Source organism: Alosa pseudoharengus, unplaced genomic scaffold (assembly GCF_046254945.1).
Source record: "Alosa pseudoharengus isolate Yale_2024_CS ecotype anadromous, Long Island Sound unplaced genomic scaffold, YU_APseudo_1.1 YU_APseudo_1.1_scf_24, whole genome shotgun sequence".
Taxonomy (NCBI): domain Eukaryota; kingdom Metazoa; phylum Chordata; class Actinopteri; order Clupeiformes; family Clupeidae; genus Alosa; species Alosa pseudoharengus.
The window spans coordinates 10,579,894-10,599,487 of NW_027468689.1; the positions used below are offsets into that span (position 1 = coordinate 10,579,894).

At 44.5% G+C, this 19,594-nt stretch overlaps 1 protein-coding gene across 1 annotated transcript in view; it reads left to right on the forward strand.

Annotated features, from left to right (window-relative positions):
* The window catches only part of epb41l4a (erythrocyte membrane protein band 4.1 like 4A), a 46,404-nt gene that overhangs the window by 21,976 nt on the left and 4,834 nt on the right, over window positions 1–19,594 (forward strand). Inside the window, exons 7-21 of the mRNA XM_076302601.1 lie at window positions 754–874; window positions 5,520–5,607; window positions 5,754–5,842; window positions 6,419–6,482; window positions 7,459–7,550; window positions 10,254–10,331; window positions 11,152–11,267; window positions 13,719–13,809; window positions 14,019–14,105; window positions 15,947–16,060; window positions 17,347–17,394; window positions 17,813–17,890; window positions 18,272–18,391; window positions 18,677–18,724; window positions 18,988–19,056. Of these exons, the coding sequence (XP_076158716.1) occupies window positions 754–874; window positions 5,520–5,607; window positions 5,754–5,842; window positions 6,419–6,482; window positions 7,459–7,550; window positions 10,254–10,331; window positions 11,152–11,267; window positions 13,719–13,809; window positions 14,019–14,105; window positions 15,947–16,060; window positions 17,347–17,394; window positions 17,813–17,890; window positions 18,272–18,391; window positions 18,677–18,724; window positions 18,988–19,056 (1,303 nt within the window). The remainder of the gene's footprint in view (window positions 1–753; window positions 875–5,519; window positions 5,608–5,753; window positions 5,843–6,418; window positions 6,483–7,458; window positions 7,551–10,253; window positions 10,332–11,151; window positions 11,268–13,718; window positions 13,810–14,018; window positions 14,106–15,946; window positions 16,061–17,346; window positions 17,395–17,812; window positions 17,891–18,271; window positions 18,392–18,676; window positions 18,725–18,987; window positions 19,057–19,594) is intronic.

A 19,594-nucleotide genomic window follows, 5' to 3' on the forward strand; every position in this document is an offset into this window, starting at 1 on the left:
CACAACACACACTGCCATCGCCACAGTGGTCAAAACACAACACACACTGCCATCGCCACAGTGGTCAAAACACAACACACACTGCCATCGTCACAGTGGTCAAAACACAACACACACTGCCATCGCCACAGTGGTCAAAACACAACACACACTGCCATCGCCACAGTGGTCAAAACACAACACACACTGCCATCGCCACAGTGGTCAAAACAGTGATTTCCATGACTGTTTTAAAACAAGTGCCCTTGAAATGTACTTTTGAAATGTCCCAAACATGAGCAGTTAAACAGGCCACTGAAAAAAAGTGGGGCGAATGGGAATTTAGCCAAATGATGCAAGTGCACATGGAAATATTGCAATACATAATATCCCTTGTGTTTGGACAATTATGGTTATGAAAATGCATCTTTTATAATACCATGTGACACAACAACCTCTATAACCTCTGCCAAGGGCTGTGTGTGTGTGTGTGTGTGTGTGTGTGTGTGTGTGTGTGTGTGTGTGTGTGTGTGTGTGTGTGTGTGTATGTGTGTGTGTGTGTGTGTTTGTGTGTGTGTGTGTGTGTGTGTGTGTGTGTGTGTTTGTGAGCGAATGCTAGTGTGCCTGTGTTTGTGTACATACTGTATGGTTGTGTTTGTGTGAGCATGTGTGTGTTTCTATGTGCATGTTTCTGTGTGTGTGTGTGTGTGTGTGTGTGTGTGTGTGTGTGTGTGTGTGTGTGTGTAATACTCTATGCACCTCTCTGCCCCATAGCTGAATTGGGTGACTACGACCCCTACAAGCATGTCGCAGGCTACGTGTCGGAGTACCGCTTCGTCCCCGACCAGAAGAAGGAGCTGGAAGACGCCGTAGAGCAGATTCACAAAACCATAACGTAAGCAGTGAAACCGTCTGCTCCGCTCGTTTCTGACAGTCCCTAATCCCTAATCTCACTCCAGCAAGAGATTGCAGATTACAGCGGCTGCCGCTGAAACGGACCCTGGGAGATAGATGCCCTGCTGTCCCGCTATCTAAATTCACTTCCTTTCCTCCGGTCAGGACAGTTGCACATAGTCCCAGTTTCTCATAGGAAGCAGTGTTTCACCCCTGGAGGAGTTGGTCTGCTCTCCACCTTCACAATTACACTAGACAGGTGCATATTTCACTTTGCGCTGCACATCTGTCAGGCCTCTGGTCCTTAGTACCGGACCATTAAGGATGAGCAGGAGCAGGAGAACACATGGTGCCTTCACAGCCTTCATGTGGAGATCTCTCAGCAGATTAACGGGCTAACATGGAACCCCCTGAGCCATGGGAATACTGCTCGGAATGCTGTGTAAAGATAATACGGACCCCCACACACACACACACACACACACACACACACACACACACACACACACACACACACACACACACACACACACACACCTGGCTGCGTTCCACACCTTTGTAATGGGAGCCGCAAGGCAAGCTCTCTTGAAAGGAACTTGTCAGGCGGTGGCGGCTTTGTCCTCGGCCGTCTCCCTCACCTGTCTGGCACACTTCGGAGCGAGGCGCGGGGGGGGGGTGGTAGCGGGAAGAGACGGGACTGTCACGCACTGGGAGGCAGAGGGGACGCTACCGAGGCAGAGAGTGATGGGGGGGGGGGGGGGGGGGGGGCTGGACAGAGAAAAAAGAGATGGAGAGTGATACAGAAGGTAAAAGGAGAGTTAAAGAGAAAGGAGGATGGAGAGAAACAGAGAAAGTGAGAGAGGGAGAGTGACAGAGAGAAGGAGCATGAGAGAGAGAGAGAGAGAGAGAGTGATGTGAATGAATGCTCCAGTGTTCCAGAGCCTGGCTGTGCTGTTAAGTAATGATTGACCCAATTCCGTAGTTTGTGTAGACATCTTAGAGACCTGATGTTGTAGATGTCCTGTTCTTATCAGATGTCCTGCCTCGCCGTTCATGCTTAGGGCATGACCAGGCTCTCTGATATTTGATAGTGCACAACTCCTGCAATGCCTGCTGCAACTTCAAATGGACCACTGAGCTGGCCGCGACTCGCTGGAAGCCAAATGTCATTTACTTTTCAGTCAAAGAAATCAAGCATCTTTTCAGCTGTGGGATACACACGCTACTGTACACAAGTTTGGAGTCACTTCCAAATGTCCTTGTTTTTGAAGGAAAAGCTCATGTATGTCTATTGACACAACACTTAAATCATAAGTACAGTGTAGTCATTTTATTTGGTAAATGACTATTGTACAATTACTATTGTAGAAGGAAATGGCTGATGTTTAATGCAATATATTTCTAAGAGACCCCACACTTTTGAATGGCAGTGTACACCACTGACGAGCTCTGCAAGAATGCATAATAGTTAGAAATAGGTTACCCTTTTAGACTTAATCAGTTTTCAGTATATCATCACATCCATAAGACATGAGAGCAATCTGTCAAATAGGTCAACATGTCAGGGTGTCAAGATGTCACGCTCATTTTACTCTCATATAATTTGTCTCTGGACAATTAAAAGGCCCAAGTATGTCTTGATGTCAGCCAGTGAAGTGTTCACGTCCACTCTAATATCCTCCTCCAGGCTCTGAGTGATTACTTGATTGACAGTTCTCTCTAGAGTGTAAAAAAAACGGCCTTAAGATTGCTTTAGTGGTTAGTCTCACATGGAGAAGTGCTACAGGGAGGTCATGGAGAGCTGTCCTGGAACTGACTGGAGACCAGCAGGAATGGCTTCATACCTCCGCCATCTCCCCAGCTCAGATTCTCTCCCCTCTCTCAGGGATGGAGGAGGTGATGGATGAGTGAGGCTGTGTAGGAGTGGATGGTTGTCTGTTTTTAAGATTAGGGGACAGGGGCCAAAATGGCTGAGCTCGGGAGGGTATCGCCATGTACAAATTGGAAATACTTTGTGAGATAGGAAAGAGAGAGAGAGAGAAAGATAGAGAGAAAGATAGAAAGAGAGAGAGAGGGGGGGGGGGAGACGAGCAGGAGGAGTATGGATGGGCAGACTGATGCTGACGGATTGGTCTGCTGTGTGTGGCAATGTGGGGTCTGCATATTTCCTATGAGGGAAGTGGGGTCATATGGGGTGAGGCAACAATACGGGAATGCAGAGAAATGAGAGAGGTGACAGCCAAGTGCACTGGAACCAAGATAAATGAGAGAGAGAGACAGAGAGACAGAGAGAGAGAGAGGAGTAGGACAGATATGCTGAAGGAGAAAAAAGCCAACGATGAGGAAGGATGGTCTACGTACATGTGCTCTTTATGGATGATGTTATTGACTTCAGGCCTTGCCACCATCATCTCTTTACACGGCTGTCTCTGCCCCTCCACTGGCCCAACAGGACAGGAGAGATCAATCAACAGCCCAAGTGCTGATCTCTGCTTCCTGTTGAACTTGTGAGCATTTTTGATATGTAGCTGCTATGGGTAAAAGAAGACAAATCAGGACAGTGTCCCTGCCCCAGATGTTAGCACTGATTCTCAGTCCAGTGTCCTGCCCCAGATGTTAGCACTGATTCTCAGGACAGTGTCCCTGCCCCAGATGTTAGCACTGATTCTCAGTCCAGTGTCCTGCTCTAGATGTTAGCACTGATTCTCAGTCCACTGATGTGTGCAGAACCCCTCCAGGCATGATGTGAATGGGAGCCGACTGGAGTCCTCCCCAGACCAGCGCAGGTCTGCAGCCTCACAGCCAGGATCGTTTAACACTCAGATAAAGCCCTCGGGCTGCAGGAGATCTCTCTTTTTCTCTCTCTCTCTCTTCAGCCCCCATCCCCTCCTCCCCCAAGTCCATTACTCAGCCGCCTCCAGAGACGCCCATAAATAAGCCCGCAATGCACTCCTCTCCTCTCCTCTCCTCTCATCTTCTGTTCTCTCCTCTCCTCTCCTCTCCTCTCCTTTTCTCTCCTCTCCTCCCCTCTCCTCTCCTTTTCTCTCCTCTCATCTCCTCTTCTCTCCTATCCTCTCCTCTCCCCTTCTTTCCTCTCCTCATCCTCTCATCTCCTCTCCCCTCCTCTCCTCTCATCGCCTCTCATCTTCTCTCCTCTCATCTTCTCTCCTCTCCTCTCCTCTCCTCTCATCTCCACTCCTCTCCTCTCATCATCTTCTCTCCTCTCCTCTCCTCTCCTCTCCACTCCTCTCCTCTCATCTTCTCTCCTCTCCACTCCTCTCCTCTCATCCTCTCATCATCTCCTCTCCTCTCCTCTCCTCTCATCTCCTCTCATCTTCTCTCCTCTCATCTTCTCTCTTCTCCTCTCTACTCCTCTCCTCTCATCCTCTCCTCTCCTCTCCTCTCCTCATCCGTTACAGGACATCTCCCCATCATCTCTTTCCCCGGCACTCCAGTGCAGGGCCGCCGTCTCCAGGGAGTATTTAATGGAAGTAGGGCAAAGGAGTGAGGAATGGTCTTGTTTGTTGTTGTTGTTTTGTTCCTGTAGGGAGGGGCAGAGGGATCAGGATAGAGTTTAGGAGGATGAGGAGGAGGAGGTGTGCTTTTCTGAAGTGTTCGCTACAGACTGGACAGCTGTCTGACATAGATTTTGTTTATAAAAATAAATAATAAGTAAATCAAATAAATAAATAAATGAGACACATCTGTGGGGGCATGACATTTCTATATCAAGGTTGCGTGTGTGCTGTGGAAAAGGGGACAGTAATCAAGGCGGCAGGATCAGACAAATCTCTTTAAGAGGAGGGCGAAAGAAACACCTGATCCCAATCTCACCCTCCCTGCCCTACAGAATAAATCAGCGAGTGATGTTCCTAAGGTGTTGCTTTTCCTCTGACTCTATCACTCAATAACCCCCACCCACCACCACCGCACCCCCACCCCCGCCCCCACCTGAAGGATCGTCCGTCAGTTGAATATGTTCTTGAGCGGAATGCTTGGAATTCAGTAATGTTTACATAGAAAACCATTGAATGGGGTTTAAGAGTTAATGATTAAAGCCGTGGTTAGTCACCGTGTGCCCTCTCTCCATTTGTCACTCTGCTGAATAGGATATATTTACTCTGATGAAAAGAAATATTCACTCAGGTGTTTAAAAGCAACTCGTGGCGGGGGATTATCAACAGGCTCAGGGATGAGGAGAAACACACAGGCGGTGCAGATGTATGCATCAAACCTTTGGATACGGACTCGAAATTAGACTAATCCCATCAGCATGTGATTGTCTTTGTTGCAAAATACTGTATGTCTCCAGGCAAGAAGGGATCTGTCTAAATTATGTGTGAAAGTACTGTAGTGTAATTGCTTTGGAGCTAATGAGTCAGTGAGGAGTCAGTGATGAGCCACTGTGCGAGTGTGTGTGTGTGTGTGTGTGTGTTTGCGTGTGTTGTGTATGTACATATGGGTGTACGTATGTGTGGGTGTACATGAGTGTGCTTGTGTGTGTGTGTGTGTGTGTGTGTGTGTGTGTGTGTGTGTGTGTGTGTGTGTGTGAGTGTACTGTATGCACATGAGTGTGTGAGTGCATACTCTGGCTCACCAGATGCCATCTCTGCATGGCCAGTAATGAGATCACCTCTCTTCCTCAGGGGTCAGGTTCCTGCCGAAGCAGAACTCAATTATTTAGGCATCGCCAAAACACTGGAAATGTATGGAGTGGACCTTCACCCAGTCTTTGTGAGTATTTACACACAGGCTTTTAGTATTCAGGGATACAAAATGCTAGCAAAACGCCACTCGATTCACTTTGCTGCCATTATATAAAACAACCTCTGTTCTGTAGTTAATGATTCTGTGGTGACATGCTCTTGTTTGCTTCTCAGGGAGAAAACCATTCTGAATATTTCCTGGGTTTGACTCCAGTTGGAGTGGTTGTGTATAAGAATAAAACACAAGTTGGAAAGTATTTCTGGTAGGTGTGATGTTGCCAACACAGGGGGGGAGTTAGACTTCCATTCACTTCGGGGAGAGAGAAAGAGAGAGATTGCTTGTTTGTTATAAAAATACCACTCTTTAGTTCATGCAGTGTTTCCCATACACTGACTTATTTGTGGCGGCCCACCACAATATTAACATTGACCACCACACAATGATTTTCCAGGTTGTACTAAAATGTGCTTAAATCTGGTTAGCATCATAACCACGCTGCGCTAATTTCCTAAAAACTGTTGCATTCAAGTTAATTCTGCAAACCTACCACCACAAATAGAATTAAATTCTGTGGGAAACACTGGTTCATGCTATATTTTCACATTGTTATGCGTAATTAAATTTTTTCCGAAGTGGGGTATTGTTTCTGAGATAAAGGTCTCTCAGATAAAGGCCTTTGGGATGCACAGAGCTCACCTCATGAATAAAGGTGTGGGTATGGAAGGGAACATGGGTTTACCTCAGAGAAGGACTTGACCTTCAGAGCAGTAAATATTTCATATCAAGCTCCTTGAGAGGAGTGCACCTGACATAAACTCTCTTTTCTATTTGTTCACAGGCCAAGGATAACAAAGGTTTATTTTAAGGAAACACAATTTGAGGTCCGTGTCGTTGGAAAAGATGTGAGTCTTTTATTTTCATCTTGGTTGTTATTTAGTGTCTTTCGCAAAAGAGCAGTCCTTCAACCTAAAAGAGTAGTGTGGGTCACAGCATGGCACATTCATTCCGCTGTGTGTGTGTGTGTGTGTGTGTGTGTGTGTGTGTGTGTGTGTGTGTGTGTGTGTGTGTGTCTGCGTGTGTTGGCAGAAGGGGGTTACAATGAAAGCAAGTCTCTTGTATATCAACTACAGAGGTGCAGAGTTCTGTGCTCAATCCTACCACACAACTTATTTAAGCAGAACACAACACAGTGTGGACAGAGAAAGAGAGAGAGAGAGAGAGAATGAGAGAAAGAGAGAATGAGAGAAAGAGAGAGAGAGAGAGAGAGAGAGAGAGAAAGAGAGAGAGAGAATGAGAGAAAGAGAGAGAGAGAAAGAGAGAGAGAGAGAGAGAGAAAGAGAGAGAGAGAGAGAGAATGAGAGAAAGAGAGAGAGAGAGAGAGTATGTGTGAGATGACATACGACTTTCATTAGTTTACTGTTCAGTATTACAGCATGTGGGAAATGCCTGTGATAGATCTGGTCTGCTAGCAGCATTAGATGTGAAGCGCAAAGGTCAATAAGAAGTGCGCTATTGATCATGTGTGGTCTGTGCCCTCACGGCTGAGGAGATTAACCTCCAGAGGATCGGAAATCCATGAACCACAAACAAGATGCATGTGCTTATAAGACAATGCAGACCACTACAACGTATAACACCCCTCAGAGATGAAGTTTCAGTGTCTCAGTTTCATAGCCATGCATAAGCCAGCAAGTTGCAATTGCTGATGGAAGTTTTTTGTACAGTTTAAGGTTTCCAGAACTAGTTCAGCATGAACTGAAAGCAATTAGGCTTAGCTGATTATACAAAGGTCCTTTACATGACTGCAGTAACCAAACAACATGGAAAATAAAATGGTTTAATTATACTTAATCAAATCACTTTTTTGTCTGTTCCCAGTGCAATGAAACATCCTTTGTCTTTGAGTCCCCCACTAAGATGGCCTGTAAAAACCTTTGGAAATGTTGTGTTGAGCACCACACCTTCTTCAGGTAAAGCACTGTTCTTATTCCCGCGTCCAAAATCTACAGTGAACAAAGCCATGTCAGGCACATTTAACTGGACTTTGCTGCAGTCAAATTCCATTGAAAATCCATCTAGGAAGTTGTTGTTCTTCACTTGATTGAATTCCAGTACTTTTAAATATTTGGACATTGAATGCTTCGCTTCCACAATCAAATCGATTAATCACTACATGAAATGGGCCTGTCTGCAGGTCTAGTGTACATACTCATACAGTGTCACTTGTAAACAGTATTAAACATGTATACACATGTGATTTGGATCGAGTGGGGCTGTGACGAACCATTTCATGTCGAACACCACAGTGAAATTGTAGAGTAGGGCTGCCAGATTTTTTCAAGTTGTTTGGCAGGAAGCCTCATGTCCCTACTCGGCTGTGAAGCTCTTACGTGGAGCTCATTTCTGTCTAATGATGAGACTCAGTCCCACCACAGGAAATCCCTGACTAATAAATGTCCTGCAGGCATTCCCTGTCTCTTGCTCCATACCTCCCTGGCCCTCAAAGCAATCAACAGGCTACAATATAACCACCAGATCTTGCCAGGCTCACCCATGCAGTCCTGTCCCTTGAGCCAATCCTGGTGTTGGTTTAATCAGAAGGAGCTTTAGTGAGCCCTGCCCTAAAGAGTCTAAAGAGGCCACGGTGGACCCAAGCTCGCCGGTCGATTAGGAAAAGGAGGGGGAGGAGGCGCGGTAATCCTCGTGTGAACCCGCCAACCTGCTGGTGCAGGATGCAGAAATGCAAGCAGGGGTGGGTGGAGGGAGAGGAGACCAGGGGAGAGCGCTCTCTTAGGCAGGTGTCCAGGAGATACACTGAGAGGTGTAACAGCAGGGGCTCCTATCAGGTTGATGAGGTCAAGTTATTGTGCAACGGGAATGGATATACAGTGTATCAGCTGGAGCCTTGATTCATTCATTCTGTCTGTCAGGGTAGTGTACTGAAAGTTGTTTTACAATAAATCGTATTGCCTACATTATAGAAATATTAACAGGTTATAATACTTGTATGCCGTTCTAGGCAGTGACATAACCAGACTTATAGGAGTTTAGAAGCTAATAGGTTTCATTGAGGTCCAGAAGGAAAAGACCTGTATAAGTGCATCGGCAACTGCATTGCTTGTTTCTATGGATATTCTCCAGTGAACAACCAAAAAGATGGAAAGACCTGAGCACATTCTGATTCATTTTCGTTTCTGTAGGCTCACAAAATGTAAAAAATTCCTGTCCTGAAGCTCAGCGGTGTGCATGTGCCAAGTGCAAATCAGATTCGCAACATACCCGCATTGTGGGAAAAGCAACAGTCCAGAAAAGCTTTAGCTTGTTACAGCTCTAAGCTGTTCTTGTTGCACAGCGGTGTTATGCTGGAAAGCAATCTTGACCAAGACATTTTTTATTTACTATAGTTAATCAGAACACATGGGGTCTGTGTTGCATAAACCAGCATTTCCTGCCAAACGTTGTGGTCTAGAGCAGTGGTTCTTAAACTTTTTGTCTGGCGACCCCCCCCCCCCCCCCCCCCACAAAAAAAAACAAAAAAAACAAACAAAAACATGGCCCAAGTCTCGCGACCCCCTTCTCTCTATCCGGCGGAATTTGGTTTCGAAAATGTTGTGAGATGGGTATTGGAATCAGAGGCAGAAAACGTTTTCTCATAGGAAAGCTATGTCAACACCAAAGGCATCAATGTCAATGGCAGCCTTTAACCAGAAACCTTTAGAAAAATGTCCGTAATCCAGACAAAAGCAAATCATTCCGTGACCCCTCCGATATTTTCTGGCGACCCCCAATTTAAGAACCGCTGGTCTAGTGAACCATCGATTATCACTCTCCTTTTTATCAGCAGGGTGGACACTACTGTATCCCTCTTAACAGGTTACACACACACAATTGAAACTCTTAGCAGCAGTGGGCAGCTATGGTTAGTCCAAGAGAATACAAATATTTCCATGCAACACCATGCTGTGTAGCTGATGCGCAGTGATTGGATGGCTGTAGAACAAGAGTAGTATTTTAAGTATAGCACACCTGAGTCTCAGAATCCTCTTTGATCAGCGGCCTTTTTTGTTCCTCTTTTGTGCATTAGTGCTCTGCTTTCCACAGCAGAGCTTTTGAACTGGGGGATTCTAACAAGAACTCAGCAAAAGCTCACAGGTTTTTTTTTTTTTTTTTGTCTTCATTAAAATATGGCTTCTAAGAGAAAAGACCCAAATAAGATTCTCTTCATACAGAAACACTATTAGCCAGTGAAGTGGGGAGTCTGTTTAGTTCACCGTGGGGAGTTAGAAAAGGCATAATGCTATCATGACTTTGCCATCACTGACATTTACGATAGTTTAGAAGAAAAGGTGTTATCTAGAATCTTTAAGGGTTCTAATTTATCTCTTAAGTCCGATGGGAGGGTTGGCATAAACCTCCCTGATGATGGATCCTTTGGAGAACTCCTTTGAGGATTCTTTTTGTACCCTTACATCAGTTCTCGCACAAATGAGCTCCTTAGAGCTTATACTTTCAAAAGAACTTATAAAGAACCTGTTTTTGTAGGACACAGGTATAAATTGTGCTGCAGGTACCCACACTTAGGCTTTTCTTTTACTGCACAACCAATTGTACAAGGACATTGAAGTGATGAATGTCATTAATGAAAATCAAATATGTAATGCATTGTTTTACAGAATGCCAGAGAATGACTCCAATACTCTGACAAGGAAGTTGTCTAAATTCAGTGCACTTGGCTCCAAGCATCGCTACAGGTGAGTAGTTTCGTTAGACATTCATACTGAGAGGACTGAACTAAATAAATCAAACTGGAATTTGATCGTTTTGGTCCATTTTTAATGTTTCATTTATCCCAAACAAATATCTCTGGCCCTTACCACTCCTCTAGTAAATGTGGAATGCTCGGTTATAATCTGACTGTTTACCATACAGTTCAGAGACCAGAGTGAAGCTTTGGCCTTATGGTAAACTAAGCCACCGTATTAATAATTGAGTTTGTTATACTGTGGCCAAGCAGCTGAAAAAGTATGCTGACAGCACCAGCCTCACACTGGAATACCTGAATAATTGAAGGATAACAGGATATTCTTTTTTACCCCTTTGCGTTTTTGCTATGAAATGTTGCTTTGAATTCCAAATTCGCCTGTGAAACCGTGTGATGCCATTTTTTTTAGCAGTCAGACTTTAAGTTTATTCTTTGTGTCAGGTAGGCCAAGAGAATGGAGGCCACCTACGTGCTCATTCAGTAGGATGTCTGAGTCTGTTTAGTCCTCCGTCCTTGTGAGAGTTTATTTGGGATGCATCTCTGTGCTGCCATTCTGTGTGTGTCACAGCTGTTTGACCTGTCATAAACATAAAAATTGGACGTGTCTTTTGAAGCTGTATGATGTAACACGTTGAAGCAGACAAACAAGTCAAGCACTGTTGGCCTGTCTTAGGAAAATGCATTGTATGTCCTTTTGAATGATTAAGGATCACATAAACCATATTACAAATTAAAAACCAAAATAAGTTGTTGATGCATAATGAATGAAGGTGAATAAATGACTGTGATGACTTGCTGTGTGTTTTCAGTGGGAAAACAGCAGTCCAGATGGGGAGGGACCAGTCTGCCAGCCTGCCCCGAGCGGACCTCCAAGTGGTGCGGAGCCGCAGTAAGACCTACCCCAAGAGAGCCCAACAGACAGCTGGTGAGTCAGAGTGACAGATTTCACCCTCTTCCTGAACTTTCTGCTAGCACCTTAGTACCCTACTAAGAGGCCACCCAAGGGTGTCGAGCATTTTTAAGCATCATTAATCCATCAAAATATTATATTTTTGTGTGTGTGTCCTCTGCTGGTTGCATGAGTTGAAACATGCCAATGGCTGACTGATTTTCTATCCTTTGCTGTTGATTTCTGTGTGTTTCACAGCTTGTGATGACTTCTTGGTACTCTCTGATTCTCCATAAAGTATGTACAGTTAGATCATAGGGGGTAGTAGTTAATGTAGCTTCCTTTGGAAAACACTTGCAGCTGAGTCCAAAAAGACACCCCTGGCTCATAGTAGGCTACATAGGAATATCCCTCACTACTAAAGGACTTAAAAACTCCATGTTCATTTTTGATGTGTGTAGCCAAGCTTTTTGTGAGACAGTTTCAGGCTGTCTCTCATTCACTCTCCAGGGAAAGGACATTTCACACCATGGATCAAATATGACTCTGGGGAAACCCAAAGATATTCATGATTTTTTTTAGAAGCATTTTTCACTGCAGCCATTTCCCTTTAAAGCTGCCAACCCTTGGCCAGTTCAAGGATTTGGATTTTGTTTTTTTGTCTCTTCCCCAAGCTCTGTTACCTAGCAACAGTGGCTGCGGGTTACCCCCGAAAATCCACCGGTGTATCAAAGTCAAATTAATCTTTTGTGTTTTAATTAAGGTGTTGACATAATTGTTCCTTGTATTCCTCCAATAAAATAATTAACGCCCTACTAAACCGCATAAAAGCTCATGTCAAAGTCCTTTTGCTTTTTCCTTCTGTTCATTACAGATTGTTTTGTTTTCACATTGTTTATAGTACATTAGGGTATACTACAGTGTTAGTAGGAAGTAAACACCAAGGAAGGTCTCTCATCTTGGAATCTTATAAACCTTTAAGCCAAAGGACAATTAGTAATTTCTATAAGAGGTAGAGAGATAAATTGGCATCCTTAAACAACTGTGTGCATGGGCCTATCGAATAGCTTTATCTACACCTAGAAAGTTTCTCACTTCATAAGGATTAATTTTCACGTCTTATATATCTTACATTATGCTAAATCCAAGTATATGAGAACAATGAAAGCCAACATGATTTAAAAGGTCTCGTACGCAGGTGCTGAGAACTTAAGTCCCTCCCATGTTTGGAACCGAATGCTTCCTGCTAATTACATAGCTCAGGCCACATTACCCTAACCTCTGTAGTTTGCACCTCCGCAGGCATCCTTTAACATAGTCAGCAAGCTTCACTGGCATGGAAACAAAGTAGTGTTTTCACAACAGTTCACTTCCACCGTTACATGTCTCCAGGGCTAGCCATGTTCGCTTTCTGCTGTTGCTGAACTGGCAGGTGTCCTGCAAGTGATGGAAACAGGCCTGTGCTCTTCATCCAAAAGTTAGAGCAATTATGTTCAGTCAATGCCTTCATCTAAAGCTGTGTTTCTCCGGCTGTCCCACAAGGCTGCAGATTAGCCTATAGGTCTTCCCTATTGATGTACTTGCTGACCTTGATTGAACTTGGCAAGAGCTTTTCTGATTTCATGATGTGATGAGTTCATACAGGTATGCTGGATCAGGGAGAAGCCTGAAGGATGGGTAAAACATTTGTAGAGAGTAGATGTTTTCAAATGAATAACTGCACACTCTCTCCTCTCACAAGTCGTGTTAGTACTGCTGTCTGCATCATGATTAGCATCATTCACCTGTTAGCTTTTGTCATCTCTAACCATCTATTGGAGCATTACTTTCCTAATAGATAGACTGAGTAGAAATCTTTATCTAGACACATTGTCTCTTTAAGTTACCAAGTACCTGTGATGTTAGACAGCTTCCTTCCAAATGTGTGTGTGTGTGTGTGTGTGTGTGCGTGTGTGTGTGTGTGTGTGTGTGTGTGCGTGTGTGTGTGTGTGTGTGTGTGTTTGTGTGTGTGTGTGTATGTGTGTGTGTGTGTGTGAATGTCTGCATATTTTAGGAAGTGTGCATGTGTCCCACCTGCTCCCTGTTTTTATGTCAACACCCTTCCTGGTGTCATGGCAACAACAGCCCCCCTCCTAAAGACCTCAGTGCCTGGCATCCAGGCCTGGCCCATTGGCAAGGCCCCTTGAAGGTAACCACAGTGGGGATGGCTCAGCCTGACCCAACCACCTGGTCCATCCTTCCATTGTTCCAGCCACATGCCTTTTCACTTAGTCATGGAAAGAGCTCTGTAAAAGCCATCATTGACAAACAATGGAGAGTGACAAGGGGTGACACCTAAAGACTAGACGTAGCGGATCCAGATGGAGGCAGAGGGGAGATATGGCATGGACACACATTCCGTTTATTCTCTGTGATTGATGCATTTCATCGTGATATGGGAGATTCAAGAAATGTGTGTGTCTTTTTTTCTGTGTGTGCCTTTTTAAGAACTGACCAATGGGAGCCCTCCTGCCTCGAAAGCGGAGCATGCTGGGAGTGAGCTGACCGCTAAAACCACGGCACCATGCCCGCTGAAGAGGTGAGCTGGAATGCACTGACACCAGAGGAATTTCCTCTTTCGATATGTGTGGGGAGTGTCAGTGAATGTGAACATGCGTGTGTCTTTTTGTGTTTTTGAGAGAGACAGATATATGTATATATATATATATATATATATATATATATATATTTAGAGAGAGAGAAAGAGACTCCTATCCTTTTTTTCATCTGCATGCATTTTGTTCTCAGCTCCAAAGCGAACAAGGCAGAGAACCAGCCAGAAGAGTCTCGAGGGAAAAGCGGCGGCACTCCATGGGACGAGAACGCTCCACAGAGGTACCCGCCTCGCCACATGTTCACTCAATCCTCCATCTCAAACGAGCATACGCTCTTCACTCTTCACACCACGCTCTGATAATACTGCACCTCTTACCGAGCTCCAACACGGACCCCTGGGTTTCGCTTTATGAATGTGTTACTAAGGTGTTACTAATATTAACGATTAGCCAATGGCATTAGACCAGCCTCTATGCTGAGTCTAGTAGTGAGTCAGGGAAGCCATCTCTGTAGCATCCCTCAACTCTAAAGGCCTATTCACACCAAGAACGATAACGATAACTATAACCATAACGATAAAAGCGTTCACACTGAACAACGATAAACAAAGTCTCTCCTTGTGTTAATGGATGTGACGGTTAAAATTTGATGGGTTCTGATTGGATATTAGCTTTTTATCGTTCTGAAAGTCACTCTGAAAGTTATCCCCAACGATATCGTTCTTCATGTCGTTATCGTTATAGTTTATGTGTGAACGCCGTCATTCATATTAACGAGAACAATATTTATTTATAGTTATCGTTATTGTTCTTGGTGTGAATGGGCCTTAATGCTCTAACTGTGCGACTGATTACACCTGGCTGGCTGCTCTTTCTAAACACTGATCGATTACTCCTGGCTGGAGACCCTGTCTCAGCCCCGGGGGTGAGAGAGTGCGAGAGCGAGCGAGCAAGGTGAGACAGTCTCAAGCCCAGGAATTAACTGGATTTACTCTCCGCCCCCGTGCAAGAATGGAACAATAGCGTTCAAAAGCCTCTGATTGACAGGGCCTAAAACCTGTAAGCTTCAGCGAGATCAAGGCCTTGTGTGTGAGAGTCTCCCAGGAGAGCAGTCTGATGATGAGCAGAGAGAGAGAGAACAGACTGTTTAGTTACATCTGCTCACTTCACAATGTTTACACACACAGTGGGCATGGTCAGGTGGTAATGAACTAACCCCAAAAAAGAGCTCCATTTCACGTTCATTGTTGAAATAGCAATGAAGTTGGAGGAGCTATGGCACAGCAGGCTACAGCATCTGTGTACAGGTCCGAGTGCCCACGGGGACCCAGGTTTGAATCCGACCTGCGGTCATTTCCCGATTCCCACCCCATCTCTTCCTGTCACTCTTCACTGTCCTGACCCAAATACAGGCTAAAAGCCAAAAAAAATACTTAAAAAAAAATTGCAGTGAAGCCCTACTTCAGCCTTCCTATTACTGTAAAGCACAAGGGCCATCTCCACATTTGCAATTCGTTCATTTGGCAGATAGTTTTGTCCAACGAGACTTGGACTTTGGAAGAACAGTCAGTCACAAGAGCAAAGCATTGAAAGAAAAGTGTCCCAAACCACACGTCCAGTCGCATGAGGCTGAAGTGAGGGATGTCTGTGGGCAGTGTGTGAGAAGAGCAGGGGCTAGAATCGCTGTGTTTATTTGCATGCTTTGGTGAGATTTATTTCACTGTACTGGATTGAAGATTGTGTGCGTATTTGGATGAGGAACTAGTGTTTGGACTAAGTGTCTATTATCCTTGTTCATCCTGATAATGATAATTTGTTTTGCTGTTGAGTGCAACACATGAATACTGTTGTTGTGTTTTCAAGTTGCATTCCTGTACGTTGAGCCATACTACAGATTGCTCAGTTCAAACCACAGAATGTTGAGGATTACAGTTGTGAAGTTGTCTAAGGCATTAATTCCAATCCTCAATCCAAATCAATCACCACTTTAATTGTTATCCATAGTATTCCATCATAACAGTTGTGTGTGTGTGTGTGTGTGTGTGTGTGTGTGTGTGTGTGTGTGTGTGTTATACAGATGTTACCTGTGTCTTTGTCTGACTTTTTGTGTCTCTCCCATAGTGGTCTGTATAATTCAGCCAATGAGCGCAATAAGTCCCCAAAATTCCCCAACGCCCGCAGACGCACCCCTTCAGGCGGCAGTGAGAACGAGACCAATCACTCCTCCAGACGCCGGTGTGTATTCTCATGGGTCTGTGGGTGTGTTTGGCATATTTAAATATGTCTGGGCATCCTTGTTTGTGTGTGTGTGTGTGTGTGTGTGTGTCTGTAAGTGTGTCTATATTTTTTTCCGTTTTCATGTGTTGTTTGAGGATTTGTTTACGTGTGCTCCGCCACATGTGTCCTGCGGTCCTGTTTGTCCGTTGTCCTCATCAGAATCTCCTTAGTTTGGCATAAAGAGGGAGACGACGACACACACTAACCTCTTTACCTCTGCCTCAAGTTGTCCCTGTCCGCTAACTATGAGAAGATGTCTCCCCCTAGTGGTGGCACAGAAAACAAGATAATGAAGCAGATTTCGTCTTCATCATCATAGGAGGTTGTCCAGTGTGCTTGTAGACCATGTCCACTATCCTAACCTAAATTGAATCATGCTCAGGAGTCATTTTTGTAACTGCAGTATATCCATTTGACATAGATTCCAATTTGAATGGGTTTATATAACAACTTGAAATGTTATTTTCAGTCATTAAATAGGAAATATAAAATGGGCATATTGACTTTATATTGTAGGAAATTAACTTTTTTCCTTTTTTTAATATTGATTTAAAAAAAAAATATATATATATACATACCTTTTGAGCACTTACATGCCCTAGGGGAGAAATTAAAAACTGGAAGTCCAAATACAAAGCAATTCTCTGAAGGCAAGACTTGGCCGGCGTCTCTGCCAAGAAACAGATCTTTCCCTGTGATCTGAACAACCTGGATTCAGATTTCTGTGGGTTGGGGGTGTTGCTGATGAGCATCAATCAAAAGGAAATTGAAAGTGATTGGAACTGTGCTCAGTTATAAGAGCTAACACTTAGATTGAAACTGGGAGCACCGTGCTAAGCTGATAAATCAAACTGACTGAACAGAGTTAGGAAACGAGCCATACATGAATTGTGTATGCCTGCCTCAAACTGCAGTGACAAGAAAAAGAGGGGGAGAGAGAGAGAGAGAGAGAGAGAGAGAGAGAGAAATAGAGGGGAGGGGAGAGTGAGAGTGAGAGAAGTGGAGCGAGATCCCCTGTGGGTCTACGTGATGAAAAAGCTCTGTGAATAAATAAATACTGATATACCCCTCCGGAAAGCAGAGAGACAAGGCCTCTCCCCCCTTCAGCCGGAGCGCATATGCATGCAGATGCCCGCTATTAAACACCAATCTCACCCCTGCCCCGCCAGCCAGCACCAGGTCAGCAACTCATTTAACCCACCCTGACCTCACAAGCATCTCCTCCAATTGTGTCTCCTTTGCAGGAGGGGCCAGAGCAATGACGACCCAGAGAGCAAGCAGCATCGGAGAAGGTAGCTAACACTGTCTGTCTGTTCCCATACTGGTTCCTCAGGGCAGGTTGTGCTTACCATTCACTATTAATACTATGGGGCTGGAAGGCACTGATGTCTTTATTGTCTGGGGGTGTAAATGGGGAGGCTTGTTGAGGTGTTATATGGGTAGTGAGGGAGTAAGTGTGGTGGAGTGTGTGGGAAAGATTTTAAAAGGGGCATTTACAAAACTTGCTTAATTTCATGGGTCTCAATATTCTTTAAAAATCTAACAAATTGGGTTGTCCCTGTTTGTTCGAAAAGCACTCACTGTTACAAACACACGCGCACACACACACACGTGTGCACACACGCACACACACACACACACACACATCAGTTGTCAGTGGTCTCTCTTTGCTCGTTGTTCAACTTTTAACCCCCATTATTTGGCCTTTAGGTCACGTTCCCGCGGCAACACCAGCAGTGGTAGTGAGTCTGAGAACTCCAACCGGGAACACCGTAAAAAGAGGAACTGGTGAGTAATGCCGCTGCGGGTCTTCAGAAGAGGTGCCAGGGGGTCTGCTTCTGGCCATAAACATTCCAGGAAGACTTAAAGATGTCACTGGGAAGGGCAGCTCTCCCAGATTCATGTCCACTGTTGGAATGGAATTTCCCATTCCGCCCTGCAATTATACATTGGTGTTTTGCAGCAAGTTTGTGGAAATGCTTTACACGCCTCATCCGTATGTGCATGTTTGTGTGTGCGTCTGTGGTTTATGGTTTGTGTGCGTGTGCGTGTGTGTGTGCGTGTGCGTGTGCGTGTGTGTGTCCGTGTGTTCATGTGCGTGTGTTCGTGTGTGTGCGTGTCCGTGTGTTCGTGTGTGTGTGTGTGTGCGTGCGTGTCCGTGTGTTGTAGGTCCCGTCAGGAGAACGAGATGGTGGACTCAGGGCCCCAGTGGGAGGCTGTACAGCGGCGTCAGAAGGAAAAGTCCCACAACGAGCCCAACCACCGGCGCTCGAGACACCGCTCACGATCGTACGCATTTCACTCTTCCTCCCTCTCCTCCTCCTCATCATCATTATACTGGAGATAATTCTACAACAGAGCGCTACAAATCAGAAAATATATTAAATTGATTATGTAAAACACATTTACAGTGTTCTGTTTACAAGCTTAAAAGGCTGTAGCACTACAGTAGAAAGGGCTTCAGCAGTAAGAAAGAGCCAGAGTATCACAAAGTCTGATCCACATATCTGTCCTGCCCTCCTGTCTGGTGTTTGTAAACACTGGTTTAAAGGTAACATTTATGCTTGTTTGCAGGAGAAGTCCTGATGTGCAAGCAAAGGAACAGTTGTGGAAACATATCAAGTAAGTAATATTTGCATCTATTGGCTGCACTATTTTCCCAGAACTAGTCAAACTATTTGTGATTCATTTGTGTAATGAGACATGAGGATAATCATAACTTGGATGCCATCCTCATTACTATGCGAGGCATGGGGCGCTCATGAAACCCTGCAGTGTAGCATTTTAGTGTCACAATGGAATGATAATGAACACAGAGAGTGAACGTGTTCTTTGAGAATATTTTCTCTTATTCTGTCATTGAGGTGGCTTCTGTGTTTGTACAGGAAGGAGCTGGTGGATCCTTCTGGACTGACTGAGGAACAGCTCAAAGAGATCCCCTATAAGAAAGTGGAGTAAGCGTCTTAGTTTGTTGCTCTCCTCCTCAGAAGAACAGAACTGTTAAATGGGCTGTGCATGGAATTTTGTAGGATTTCGAGTTGTTTTAAACGCACCATCACATTGCCACTTTTCGAATGACTTGTATTCCATACAGCACCATTGAGGTTCGCTGTGGTTGGCTTGTTAGCATGCTAACCCTAGGACAACACAGTGCATAGGTGTCAATGACTTGCAGATTTCTGTCTCCAAGTCCATTACTTTGGTTTGAAATGATTTTAAATGGTATAACAAGCATCATTTTATTCTATAAAACCTGTATAATGAACATATTTTCTGTTTATCATAAATATTATATATGTTTTGTCATCTCAAACCCTCAAAATGTCGGGTGGCGCAACCGTCCGAGCAAATTAATTAATGTGAAGTATTAAATATAGAATGTAAAAGGTAAGGAAATTATAAACTAGATGTACCGCGTAGCGGTACAAAATATGACCGCCGCTCAGTCCTGCACATCCATTCCGCGAAAATAAATCATATTAATGAATTTGT